Below are 14,031 nucleotides of genomic sequence, written 5' to 3'. Positions count from 1 at the left end.
TGACCTGCTCCGGCTGGAGCAGATGTAAGCGTTTCAGGAGACAGCGTTCGGTTTTTGGAAGCACCATGGTGCACGGGGGACGTTACTGATGTTAAACGGCCAAGAGTACCCATGACGGCCATTTCCCTCCCTGGGTGGGCACAACCCTACGCCCTGGCAGTTGCGACCTTCATCAAGGGGGGCAGATCTCTCCTCTGGGTTTCAAGTGACCAGCGGCTCGACATAGCAGTGTAGACACGATTCTGAAGGTGCGTGGCATTTTCCAGGACACCCGGGGTTGGGGGGGGGGGCGGGCGGTCTCCCACGGGCTGTCCCGAGAGCACTGTGGCAGACTGGCACCACGAGGTGACTGCACCGTGCAGGAGAATGACAGACACCCCAGGTGGGGTGCAGGCAAAGCTTTTCATAGTTCAAAAAATATTTTTAGACATTTATTTATTTTTGGGACAGAGAGAGACAGAGCATGAATGGGGGAGGGGCAGAGAGAGAGGGAGACACAGAATCGGAAGCAGGCTCCAGGCTCTGAGCCATCAGCACAGACCCCAATGCGGGGCTCGAACCCACGGACTGCGAGATTGTGACCTGAGCCGACGTCGGCCGCTTAACCGACTGAGCCCCCCAGGCGCCCCAAAGCTTTTCATAGATTAAAACTTACAGCCATCGCGGAGAGGAAATTTGATAAAAGACCAGGAAAGTAGGAGAATGGCAGTGGTGCGAGGGTGAGCCAGGCTCTCAGAGACTGTTTCCGGTTACCAGCGGGGCGTGGGGCCACGGACTCGGGTTCCCACGGGCCAAACCAGCGCAGGGATAAAGACCAGCCCAGGTGTACCGGGGACATTGGTGAGTCGCGATTTCCCGGGGCTTAGGGCTTGAGCACACGTGTGTGTATGTCTAGGTGGATGTGTGTGCACATGCACAGGTACATATGTGTGTGTGCACGTGCATATATGTCCACATCGAGGTGTGTGTGTGTGTGTGTGTGCACGCATGGGTGTGTGTATCTATGTCCAAACAGACGCGTCCCTGCACTCGCCCATCCCGCGGGGCTGGCTCCCCAAGGTGGCGGTGGGGACGTGGCTTCCATCCGCCCGCGGGCCGGGCCTCACCTTGCACTGACACTGTCCGTTGGTCTTGTTGCAGTCGGGATCGAAGCCCTTGCCGACAGCACAGTGGCAAGGTCCACACACGGGGTTCCCCCACCAGCCTTTGGGGCACGGAAGGTCGATCCTGTTGGGAAAACAGGCCAGCAGAGGGAAGGTGTGCATAACCCTTCCTGGAGCCAGACGAAGACTGTCGCAGGCCGGGAGGCTGAGCTACCCTGCTTCTGGGCCCCTCCCTCCCCCTGCGGTGGCCTCCGTATCCCCCCTGCTCGTCCCCAGCCTCACTCTCCCGTGACCCCTCAGGATCCCAGCCTCCAGGGGCCCCATGTCCGGAGGGCTTCTACCTGCAAAACTTATTTCTAAAATGATTTGTTTGCTCGCTATTTTTTCTTCTACCCAGAAGAACAGGCGAGCACCCCAAACTGGGCTTATGTCCCATCAGCGTGACCTCGCCACGTTCCAAGCCGTGGGGACGGCACCCATCGGTGTCCACCCCAGGACGCCTGGCTCACGGGGGCGCTCAGTGACAAGTGACCCCACTGCCGGGCCAGACTTTCTCAACCCCAGCCCCAACAGAGCAGACCGAGCCTGACTGCCCTGGCAACCTTTCCGCAGGACCCGGGGGCGGGGGGGCGCCTATCGGCAAAAGGTCCTCGGCGGGCAGATCCTGAGTAAGGGATTCCGGGGCATCCACGCCTTCCCGGGTGCCCTGAGTCAAACACTGGCCACGTCCCCGGAGACGCTCAGAGCTGCCTCTCCACGGATGTGACCTGGACCGTGGTCGGCTCCGTGCAGCCATGGGCTGGGGCCAGTGGTGGGTTCAGAATCACGACCCAGGCCCGGTCGTGCCCTGGGAGCCCAGCAGGCCCGGAGACGTGTGGCGTCGAAGGTCGCGAGGCCACGCTCACCCCTCCCGGGCTCTGGCCGCTGCCTGTCACTGTCACCCTACCTCCGCTCCCAGCCTGACCACACACCGGAGCATCATCTGCAGACCCCCTACCTGTGGGACGCACCTCCCCAAGCAAACGTCCTTCAGCTTCCGCCCTGTGTTCACCGTCTCAGCTAATGGCATTCCGTCCACCCACCCGCCCAGCCGGCAGCGAACCTGTCGTATGTACTCCCTCACCCACCTGGCAAGCAATTATTAAGTACCGACTGTGTACACGGCAGGGGCGTAAAAATAACCACGCCAGAACTGCCGAGCCGGGGGCTCCAGTCAGGTGCTCACGGATCTGCACTCACAGTCTGGGGACCCCAGAGCTGCGGGGCACCTTCCCCCTCCCGCCTCTGCCGCCCTCCGCCCCTGCGAGGCCAGCCCTCGGGGACACGATCAGCCTCCCGGCCTCCCTGCCTCCGGCGTTCACCTGCTCCCATCGCGCTCCACGCGGCGGCCGGGGCCCTCTGAGACCCACGCTCGATCCTGCCACGCTTCTGCCAGGCTTCCGTGGCCTCCAAAAAGCCACGCTCTGTTCCCGGCTTGCAGGGCTGGCCCCCCGCACCCCAGTGCCCGCCTGCTTTGTGCGCGGCTGGGCTCTACACACGTGAGTCACGCCGTATGTCCCCGCAGTGGGAGCGTGCTCAAACGCGGTTCGTCCCAGGTGCCAGTTCAACTCTTACTCGTTTCTGGCCCAATTTGAGAAACAAACAAACGGCCATGTCCGTGTTATCTGGAATCCTACGTATCTTTGTGCTAAGTGACAGGAGGAGAGGCGTCACGAGACGGAGCCGCTGGACGCGACAGGCGGCCGTCTTACTTGTTCTCGCAGTACTGCCCGTAGTGGCTGGATCCACACTCGCACACGTAGCCCCGCGGGGAGCTGGGGCTGTGCACGCAGGCCGACACGTGCTCGCAGGGATTCAGGTGGCACACGTCCACGCACTTCCTTCCAAAGTACCCTGCGGGGACAGGCCGGCATTACCCCACCCCACCCCCGGCCGGATTTTCTCCAAGGCATCATGGGCCCACCCTCTGGAGCCCCAGCCTGCAGGGGAAGACGTCTCAAGCGGTCCATCGTGGCTCCCCCAACTCTCCGGGCTATGTCCCCGAGGGAAATGGGGGAGTCACGGGAAGCACAAACGTTCGGTGGGTCAGACTTGGGAAGGCAGAGAAAGGGGCCCCCCGGGAGGGCAGGAGGCCCGGCCTCCCCAGGACACACGGGGCACGGGTACAAGAGGAGCAGGATGGCAGCGCCTCAACGTTCAGGCTGAGAGTATAATCTTCTACAGTGTGGGCTGTTCCCGAATTCTTTCCCTCCCCTCATCCTGTGCCCTGAGGATAAAGCCTGGAGTGTCCCCTGTGCCTCAGGTGAGGACCAGACATGGGAACGAACTTTAAGAAGAGAAGGCCCAGGGGCGCTTGGAAGGCTCAGTCAGTTAAGTGTCTGACTTCGGCTCATGTCACTATCTCACGGTTCGTGAGTTCAAGCCCCGCATCAGGCTCTGTGCTGACAGTGTAGACCCTGCTTGAGATTCTCTCCCTCTCTCTCTCTCTGCCCCTTCCCCTACTCTCTCTCTCTCTCTCTCTCTCTCAAAAAAAAAAAAAATTAAAAGAGGGGTGCCTGGAGGCTCAGTCGGTTGACCATCCGACTGGGCTCAGGTCACGACCTCACGATTTATGGGTTCGAGTCCCGCGTCGGGCTCTGTGCTGACGGCTCGGAGCCCGAGCCTGCTTCAGATTCTGTGTCTCCCTCTCTCTCTGCCCCTACTCGCAGTCTCCCTCTCTCTCTCTCAGAGATACACATTTAAAGCGAATACAAAAATAAATAAATATAAACAAAGAGGAGAACGAGGGCACACTCCTTAGTGACAAGGCTCCGCCCTCCGCAGACCCGCACGGGTCGGGGGCTGCTCCAAGGCCGCTCTCCTCCGTATGTTTTCGAGGCCAAAGCACGGCCCTCTGCTCAGGGGCTGCAGGGTGCCGGGGGGTGTGGGCGGGGCTCCCACCTTTATCACAGATGCAGGAGTAGGCGTCCCAGGCGTCGCGGCAGCGGCTGTGCGGGGGACAGGGGCTGGAGGAGCAGGGGTCCTCCACATCACAGCCGTCCTTCACCCTGACCTTGAGGGCGTCGTTCATGTTGAGCGTGGCGATGTTGGTGGACGTCTCGCCCATTCTCACCCCCTGAGTTAAAGAGGGGCAGCCGGATTCAGCCCCGTGTCTTGGGGTGGGGGGAACCCCCTAAAGTAACCAGGGGGTAAGAGGGCCCCAGGTTCTCTTGGTCGTCAAAAAGCAACCCTTCACGTATGCACAGAGCTGGGACCTGCGTGGGGGGCAGGGAGGTGGAACCAGGGCAGGCATGAGCGAGCACCAGGTGGGTAGACCAGCCGCCCGGAAACGGAGTCAGAGCGAGTCCGCGTTCCGACAGTTCCGTGGCTGGTGTCCTGAAGGAAAAGCGGATGCGGGTGGCGGGAGAGCATGGCCGCCGACGAAGGTGGCGTCTCGTGGGAGCCGGGGGCATCCGGGTAGCGGGGCGGCCCGCACATCACCGCGGTGGGGACGCACACGGCGAGTTCCACGCTGCGGGACAGCGCTTTTGGGGGGGGGAGGGGGTTGGCGCTCAGAGATGGCACTGCCCGGTCACCGAGGAGGGTGGGGGCCGTGAAGGGGAGGCAGGTCGGGAGTTCACTTCCCTGCAGCGGGAGGCCAGGGGCACGCGAGCGGAGCTACTCGATTGGCAGGTCACTCCGGCTGCCGCTAGGATACCTGCTCCGGGGGATGAGCAGGTTCAGGTGGGCCGGGGGGGGGGGGGGCCCGGGGGAGGCAGCGGGGGGCACGTGCCACACAGGACGTGAAGGCAGAGCTGCCGTGGTGGATGGTGACGCGGTGATGGGGATGCGGGGGGAGGGCCGGAGGGGACCACAGGGAGGACAGGTCTAAGCTGGAAGCGGGACTGTTAAGCTTGGGTCGGCTATCAGACGAATGACTCATTCACTGAAAAGCAGCAGGCGGACCAAGGGCCCCGAGCTGCCCACGGCGGGGCGGGCGCCACGGCTCTGCCCTACCTGTATGCAGCCCCGGAAACCGCGGTGCACGGAGACCTTATCCTCGGACACGCCGCCCACGACGATGCTTCTCATCTTCAACCCCGGAAGCTGGTTCCCGATCTGCACCGTGTCCTGTGGCGGGGGGGGGGGGGGGGGCTACATCCACATTCCGGAAACATCTTCTGGGAAGAACATGCCCAGAGGCTGACGACGCGGTCACTTGGGCAAGCTCCCTACAGCCCGAGGACACGTGGGCCTCCAAACAGAGGGGCGAGCCGGGCTCGGCCTTCTCAGGAGAGAACGCAGCCGTCTGTGCGTGACAGGCAGGAGTGGGGACCGGGTCCCAGGATACACGTCCTCCCCGCCCGGCCCAGCCAAGATGGCCGGCCGGGGGGACGGGGGCAACCCTCCCGCCTCCACAAGGGGCACCGCTGAGGAGCCACTGCAGGAAAATGCTGGTGAACTAGAAGACAGCAGCGAATGGAAAGGACGAGCAGGAAGGCAGGCACCTGCGAACGTCGCTGCTGGACCCTCAGGCCCTGCAAGGCTGCACGTGGAACAGAACAGCTGTTTATCCTCAGAGCCAGGTGGGAAATGCGCCTAGACCTCGAGGGCAGAAAACTCACAAGCAGCCCCCGAAGTGGGCGGACGTCCCAGAAAAAGGGCCTCTCGTTACCAGGCGCCACCAGCAGAAACCCAGCGCGGTTCACCAAGCACGCTCTGAATGCCACTCGCCCAACGCTTGCCCCCTCTGCTCACCCGGGCTCATCTGCTCACCCACCTTCACGCGCCACCCACCCTGAGGGCGAGGACCCGTGTGTTATTTATCTGTGTGCCCCAGAGGCACAGCACCAAGCCACAGTCGTCACTCTGGTCAGCTCTGCTGAAAGAGACCACCGCTGCAGGTGCCGACGGCACCGCGATGGGATAACAGACGGATGGGGTCCAGTTCCTGAGTCCAGGAGCTGGCCATCTGGCAGGGGGAGGAGGCACAGACACTGGTGACCGCAGCGTAAGGCAGGATGTGAGACCCAAACTCAGGGGGGCCCGAACGCGTGTCCCAAAACCCTCCAGGGCTCCGGCACGTCCCGGCACGTGGAGGGGTCACTCGGTTCTCCGTACGCCCGGTGAAGGTGCCTGTTCCAAAGAGGGCACAGGTGCCAACTCACCTGGTCCATCCCGTAATCCAGGGTCATGACCGCCAGGTACTTGATGTCTTTGCCTTCCTTGGCGCTCTTCAGTTCTATCAACAGGTGGTGCCACTCCCCGTCAGTCACGCGTGACCTGGACAACCTCATGGATGCCACGTCCGAGGGGCCGTGGGACACCTCGAACTGGACGTGGTTGTTCAGGATCTGTAGGACAGGGAGAGCCAGACCTACCAACTGATGTGACGACAGCAGAACAGAAAATACTCTGCAGTCACTTACATAACAGAGCCGTGCAAACGGGGCACTGGGCCACAGATAAACCTAAAAAGTAGGCCAAGTGTAATTTCTTGTTGCCCGTAACACTCTTCAAGATCCTGTGCCTTTTTCCGTGGCAAGAAGTGTCAAATGTGGACAGAGGGCAGGTAAGATAACTCACGTGGGGCTTAATTACTGGGAACAGTCACAGACTCAGATGATTACCGGGTTCTTATTTGTGGAGGCAGATGTTCCACTTTATGAGATGGGATTCAAGCCACCACATTTATATATACGTACCAAAAAAAAACCAAAAAAAAAGCCATAGGCAAAGTAACTGGCCTAAGACATTCCTGTTTTAAGAAAACATCTTTAACGCCAAGATCTCGTTTCCCCTCATGGACCAACCCTCTTCCTGAGAACACCTAGAAACACAAGATGCAGTACTGAGTGACTCAAGGCTGGGTTACAGAGCCACGACCAGGTAGAAAATGGAAATCTGCAGAAAGGAGCTCAGGGTCTCCTTCCGCTGATGGTTGTCAGCTGAGCCTAACAGAGGAGCAAAGCTTTCCAGGCTCCTGGGGCTAGGATGACAGAACCTGGGATTCGGAACCCACCCAAGGTATGTGGGGGTGCCCGTCGGAAGCAAACACGAGGGACAGCCACACCACCATTCTGGCATCAAATTATCTGTGTTTTCAATACGATGTTCGGCACTCGATCAAAAATAACCACATACCCAAGGAGATAAGACAGTGTGTGTGAAAACCAAGAGACACAAGAAAGAATGGATGGAAACAGACCACCCCTGCCCCCGCCGCCCCGGGTGGATCCATAAAATAGAATCATCAGACACAGGCTCGAGGACAGACTTGAGGAATCACAGAACTTTCAAGGAGACAGATTCAGGTGACCATTAGACTCTTACTTTTGTAGGTAAATGTTACACTTCAGTAGACAAGATTGGAGCTACCATGTTGAAAGACATGTAAGGAGATGGGAAAATAGCACTGCAACTAACCTAAGATACTCATGTTTATTTTTATTTAAAAAAAATTTTTTTTAACGTTTATTTATTTTTGAGACAGAGAGAGACAGAGCATGAACAGGGGAGGGGCAGAGAGAGAGGGAGACACAGAATCTGAAACAGGCTCCAGGCTCTGAGCTGTCAGCACAGAGCCCGACGCGGGGCTCGAGCTCACGGACCGTGAGATCATGACCTGAGCCGAAGTCGGACGCTTAACCGACCGAGCCACCCAGGCGCCCCAAGATACTCATGTTTATTTATTTTTTTTTTAATTTTTTTTTTCAACGTTTATTTATTTTTGGGACAGAGAGAGACAGAGCATGAACGGGGGAGGGGCAGAGAGAGAGAGAGAGACACAGAATCGGAAACAGGCTCCAGGCTCCGAGCCATCAGCCCAGAGCCCGACGCGGGGCTCGAACTCACGGACCGCGAAATCGTGACCTGGCTGAAGTCGGACGCTCAACCGACTGCGCCACCCAGGCGCCCCCCAAGATACTCATGTTTAAAGACGGCTTCAAGTAAGAGAATAGGTTAAAAAAAACAACTACGAATGCACTGCTTAAAAGAGACAAACATAAAATATAAGGATTCAGAAATGTTGAAAGTAAAGGTTAGAAAAAGACACATCACGTAAACACCAACCAAAAGAAAGCTGGTGTAGCTCTATTAATGTGAGACAAAGTAGAGTGAGACAAAGGGAGACAAAGTAGACGTGAAGGCAAACAAAAAATTCTAGACATAAGGCAATTTTCATAGTATGACAGAGTCACTTGTCCAGGAAAATAAAGCGATTCTAAATTTGTATGCACCTAATAACATAGCCTCAAAATGTATAAAGCAAAACTCGACAGAACTAAAAGGAACAAGAAGGGTTGCAAACTTTTAAAACTCCCTTCTCTCAGCAACTGAGCAGACACAAAAATCAACAATGACAGAGAAAGTCTGAATGCCACAATTAACAAACTTCACTCACTTCGTGTATATAGGACACTACAGAACACAGCTATAGAACACACATTCTTTCAAGGCATAGGTGGGACATACACCAAAAAAACGATGAAATGCTGGGCTGTGAAGCAGGTCTCGACACATTTCAAAGGTCTGAAATCACACAGCATGCCTTCCCTGACCTGCAACTATGCAAAAATCAACAACAAAATGATTTACTAGAAAACGCCACCTGTTTGCTAATCCAGAAACATACTTCTAAATACCCAAGGATCGAAGAAGAAATCATAATGGAAAACAGAAAATGTTTTTAAGTGATTACCAAGATTATGCAACCAATAACGTATATTGGTTTTTAGTCTTTTTAAAAAAATTTTTAATGTTTATTTTCCTTTCATTTTTTTAAAATGTTTATTTATTTTTGAGAGAAAGAAAGAGAGTGCAAGCAAGGGAGGGGCAAAGAGAGAGGGAGACACAGAATCCGAAGTAGGCTCCAGGCTCTGAGCTGTCAGCACAGAGCCCGATGCGGGGCTCGAACTCACGAACCGTGAGGTCGTGACCTGAGCCGAAGTTGGACGCGCAACCGACTGGGCCACCCAGGCGCCCCTTTTGGTTTTGGGTCTTAATCGAGAGTGAAATAAAGAGGACTTTTTTACCTTTTTCGGCCTTGTCTCCATTTGTCCACAGAAGTTTAAGTCAACGTCCTTAATCTCCCTGGCTATGCTCTTTCCTTGCAACAAAACCCTGAGGCCAGTGGATCAACAATAAAAATGACATATGTCTACAGACAAAGGCAACAGAATGAATTCCAGGCCCATGCACAGTCACTGCTCACCACCTCAGGTCTGTCGCCGGATTTAAGAGGGGCAGCATTCAACAATGGCCAGGTTATCCCTTGACAATGCAGGCGAAGCGAGGGCGCCTGAGTGCAATTACCCAAATTGTTTGAGCTGCAGGAGGACTACGTAGCTTGTCTGGCCTGCCGCGGAGGCCAGGAACACCTACGCAGCCGCCCCACAGAGCTTACAGGGTCTGCAGGAGGCCTGTGTTCAAACACACCACATGGCAATAACCCAGAACATTCCAGTAACGCCCAGCTGACCGGCCTTCGGGCCCTGGAGCGCCCTTCTGGGTGGCCACCGAGGTCTGGAGGATTCCCCCCGAGGCCACCACTCTTGCCACCCAGCCTTCCACAGGGAGGGGCTGGCCACAGTCCCTGGCCAAAAAAAAAAAAACAAAAAAAAAAAACCTAAATTTTTGGATTAGCTACCCATAACGTAATTACTCAAACAATACGGGAGTCTGTGGCTTTCAGTGTTGTTCCTCCTGAAAGCATACTTTTTTCCTAAGGAGACCCCGCTGCCAAAGGACAACCTAATTCATCACCTGAATCGAAAGAGCCAATTTAATTTGTTCCCACCGTGAGATAACCACAGAGAAAAATGCCATCCTGAGGCAAAAGTGTGCTTGCCAAGTTCTGGCCCGGACCTAGCTTCTGGGACTGCCTGGAAACCTCTGAAGTCACGAGTTACTAAGGAGAAACAGCGACAGCTGAAATTATCGGAGGCACAGAGGTACCCCCTTCAGCACCCCCGAATGGGTCCGCGCTGGAAATGCCGCTGAGCGGTGACTCAGGTGAGCCGGGCAGGTGGAAGACAGAGAGGCTTCCGTCAGGGCTCTGAGCCCCCAGCCCCCCTGCCCGGACAGGGTTAGTCGTGGCCCCCTGGCACCCTGTCCTCACTGATCCGTGGGCGAGTCTGGGGCCTGCCTGTCCACTGGGAGCCCTCGAGGTCCTGCCCACACTGACCTCCGACACAGAGCCCACAGGGGGCGCTGGACAGTGCCTGTGTCCCCACCCGCTGCCCCTGCCATTTCCAAGTGCTTCCAGGTGGACAGCCCACAGGGGCGATGGGAGGGGGTCCTGTGGGCACTACAGAGCCCGGGGCACAAGGGAACCACGGGACCCAGAGCCCAGAGTCTCTAGGCCTCTGCTGAGCAAAAAGAGATTGGAGTGGACGCTCCGTGGGGTCCATCTCACGTCTGACCTTCTGACCGCAGCACAGCCTACTCTGGGAACTAAGGCCACTCCTCACTGGGCAGAAGGACCAGTCCCTGGGCCCAGGGCAGTGGCGAGGAACAGGTCCCACGTGCCGCTGCTGCATCAGGAGGCAGATCAGCTCTGAGAAGGGTCAGAAAGTGGGCTTTCTAAGAGGGACAATCCCTGGGTGTGGCCCCCTGGCCGAGGGGCTCGGAGGTGGAGGGTTTACTCAAGAACCTCCTGTTCCCCCCGTCACTGTAGACAGAAGGCACCAGGAGCCGAGAGAGAGCAGGCCCGTACCCAGGCTCCCCGGGTGGCAGGGTCTCCTGGGCCCTCGAATATCGCAAAACCGCAGGCTGGCGTCGAGGGTGAGAGCCCCTCCCTCCGGCCACCAGGACACTGGGCCAGAGGCACGAAGGCAGCCTGACAGGGCCGCTGGGTGACTTCCACAAACGGCAATAACTTTCCTTGTTTTTCCAAGTGAAATCTCTGTGGAGCTGGGAAAATGCAGGGGGAGCTCTTTGTGGCACAGAGATAAACGAATACGGTGTGTTCAAACCATTTCTTAAAGGTTTTTAGGAGGGGCACCTGGGTGGTTCAGTCGGCTAAGTGTCCGACCTCGGCTCAGGTCATGATCTCGCGGTTCGTGGGTTCCAGCCCTGTGTCGGGCTCTGTGCTGACAGCACAGAGCCTGGAGCCTGCTTCCGATTCTGTGTCTCCCCCTCTCTCTGTCTGGTCCTTACCCGCTTGTGTTCTCTCCCTCTTTCAGAAATGAATAAACATTAAAAAAAAAGAAAATAAAAGGTTCTTAGGAACTCTGCTTATCTGACACTTAAAATAGACAACACAGCAAATTGCAAAAAGGTAGAGAGCATACGCGGGAGGAGACTCAGCGTTTGGGATGTCGAGGAAAGCCCCAGCAGAGCGCGGGGCGCAGACCTACACGCGGCACCCCAGCCCCGGGCCCCCCATCTCTACCTGAAGGTGCAGCTTGCGTCCCCTCTAGTTCCGAAATGCCCGCAGGCCACAGCCGCTGTCTACAACACGCCTTGGCTGAGTTTTGCAGCTGAGGAGCTGGGCTGCTGGGTCCAGCTGGCCCCGTGCGCCCCACCCCCCGTCTCAGGAATAATGGAAGAAAAGAAAGTGCTGGAATCAATCCCCCCAGGGGGAATCGTGGCTGCACACCGGATTCCCTGCGCTCTTCCCTGGCATGAATGGCGGGATTGTGCGGCTGGCTGGGAAAGCAGGCTCGTGTTTCCTTTCTTCCTCACTCTGGGGACCCCGCCGGGCTGGTGCGGGCGGAGGGAGGCGGCGCAGGGGTGAGGTTCCCTGGAGGGAGGCGGCGCAGGGGTGAGGTTCCCTGCCTGTGTGCACGGGGAGCCCGTGCTTCCTGGGGGTGGGGGGGTGCTGCCTGGGCGGCTCTGGCTGCCCCACTCAGCTCGCCCGGGGTGGGACGTGGTCCCCCCTCACCTGGAGACGCAGCCTGGAGGCCATGCCTGCGGTGGCTGCCATCAGCACGCCGTCCTCCTTCCTGGTCCGGAACATGAGCCCCAGGTACCAGGGCACGGAGATGGTGATGTCCAGGTCGCTCCAGGACACGACGCTCTCCCCGCTGAAGCGCTGGGGGTGAGGCATGACTGCGGACATAGAAACGCGGGGCCCCAGGTATCAGACGAGCCTCTGAGAACCGTTGCCGGCTGCAGGGGGGCAGGACGGGCTCCCGGGAGAGGGGAGGGAAAAATTTCTGGGCCTTTTTCACTGCAATACAAAGGCCAGTCTCAGGGGCACCTGGGTGGCTGGGTCAGCTGAACGCCCACCTTTGGCTCAGGTGGTGCTCTCACGGTTCGTGGGTTCGAGCCCCACGTTGGGCTCTCAGCTGTCAGCGCTCTCCTCTCTCCCTGCCCCTCCCCTGCTCACACTCTATCTCAAAAATAAACGAACCAAGCAAACGAAAACGAAGGCCAGTCTCGGGCGTCCATCTCTAGGTCTCCGAGCACAGGAGCCAGCGGCTTACAGAAGCCCGCCTGCTAGGGCACGCGCCACTTTCCCGGGGAGTGAGGCTGGGGCTTGGGGGTTCCCAGCCCTGGCCAGGGCATGATGGGGGGGGCTCTCGGGCTGGATGTCGTGGCTCAGAATCCTTGGGCTCAGCAGATGGGGTGCTGGGGGGCGCGGTGAGCCCAACCTCCCTTGCCCTATGTGACACCTACTGGGTGGGGCGCCGATGGGGCAGGGGCGGGGCTGTGCGGGGAGCCCACGGGGCAGGGGCGGGGCTGTGCGGGGACCCCCACGGGGCGGGGGCGGGGCTGTGCGGGGACCCCCACGGGGCGGGGGCGGGGCTGTGTGGGGAGCCGATGGGGTGGGGCGGGGCTGTGGGGAGGGTGGTCTCCCGGTGGGACGGCGTGAGCCTGTGGTGAATACCACACACGTGTTCCCGGAGAAACACGTCGACCCTGTGGCCTAGCCAGTCCTCATCTGTGTCTGGGGGGGGGCTCCGATGCCCAGGCATGCGGGCCACTGTTTCTCTCTTCCTGGTCGTGGGCACAGAGGTGGGAAGGCCGCTGGCCAGCCGAGGGCTCCAGATGTTTGGGGGGGACCACGGAGGTGGATCAACACCCCATCCAGTGTGTTACCCTTGCACAAACGGGGTGCCGGCCAGCTGCCCCGTGTCCTCCAGACCCCGGCTGTCACACAGAGGAACATCCCCCAGGTGGGGCACACCCGCCAACAGCACAGGGCACGCCAGCTGGCGGCTGCCTCTGGGGGACCACAGCCTCACGGGCCCCGGCCCGTCTGTTTCCTGCTCTTACAAATCCAATGCTGGCATCTGTTCACTCTGGCACAGCCACGGCCGGCCGGGCCCCACGGCCTCCATAACAGGAACTCTGGGTGTGGGCGTGTGTCCCACCGGCAGCCGGGCCCACCCTGAAGCCCAAGCTTCCTGCAGCCCCCCCGTCCCCACTCTCTCTCCCCGCCAGACCCAGGCCTGGGGACACACACGCCATCGGAGGCTGCGGCCCTGGCCGCGCCAGCCTGCGTGAGCCCCGTCACCCGACAGCAATGCGTCCGAGGCCCCGAGGTCGGGCGGGCACGGATGCCAGGCCCTTACCTTGCTCACAGTTCTTTCCGCCGAACCGCAGCGGGCACTCGCACACATACGTGTTCCACCTGCTCACGCACGTGCCCCCGTTCTGACACCACATCTGATCACAGAAGTTCCTCTGGGCGTCACAACCTGAGGACACAGGGCACGCGGTACGGTCTCAGAGCAGGAGACGTGAAGGGATCGTGCCTCGGGGGGACCGGTCACTGCCCCCGACGCCAACCCCGCGGTGTGAAAGCAGCCCGGTGAGCAGCAGCCCCGAGGGGAGGCGGACAGGCCGGGACCCTCTGGTGGCAGTCCGATGGTCAGACCCGGAATGGTACAGGAAGCCCTGCCCGTGTCCAGGGACGTCGGGTCACCTGGTGACATGCTCAAGACTGGGGGACCGAGTGCCCTGCCCAGCCCGGCGGTGTCACAGGCACCCCAAACGC

At 58.9% G+C, this 14,031-nt stretch overlaps 1 protein-coding gene across 2 annotated transcripts in view; it reads right to left on the bottom strand.

Moving 5' to 3' along the window:
- The window catches only part of CELSR1 (cadherin EGF LAG seven-pass G-type receptor 1), a 138,575-nt gene that overhangs the window by 28,529 nt on the left and 96,015 nt on the right, over positions 1 to 14,031 (bottom strand). For both annotated transcript variants that reach the window (XM_086711984.1, XM_086711985.1), the window contains exons 8-14: positions 13,607 to 13,732; positions 11,971 to 12,137; positions 6,251 to 6,436; positions 5,100 to 5,213; positions 4,044 to 4,218; positions 2,855 to 2,996; positions 1,107 to 1,227 (exon numbers count right to left, since the gene is read on the bottom strand). In XM_086711984.1, coding sequence (XP_086568110.1) covers positions 1,107 to 1,227; positions 2,855 to 2,996; positions 4,044 to 4,218; positions 5,100 to 5,213; positions 6,251 to 6,436; positions 11,971 to 12,137; positions 13,607 to 13,732 — 1,031 coding nt within the window. The remainder of the gene's footprint in view (positions 1 to 1,106; positions 1,228 to 2,854; positions 2,997 to 4,043; positions 4,219 to 5,099; positions 5,214 to 6,250; positions 6,437 to 11,970; positions 12,138 to 13,606; positions 13,733 to 14,031) is intronic.

Source organism: Puma concolor, chromosome B4 (genome assembly GCF_028749965.1).
Source record: "Puma concolor isolate L17-30 chromosome B4, mPumCon1.1.hap2, whole genome shotgun sequence".
NCBI lineage: Eukaryota > Metazoa > Chordata > Mammalia > Carnivora > Felidae > Puma > Puma concolor.
This window is presented reverse-complemented; position numbering and strand designations above follow the sequence as displayed.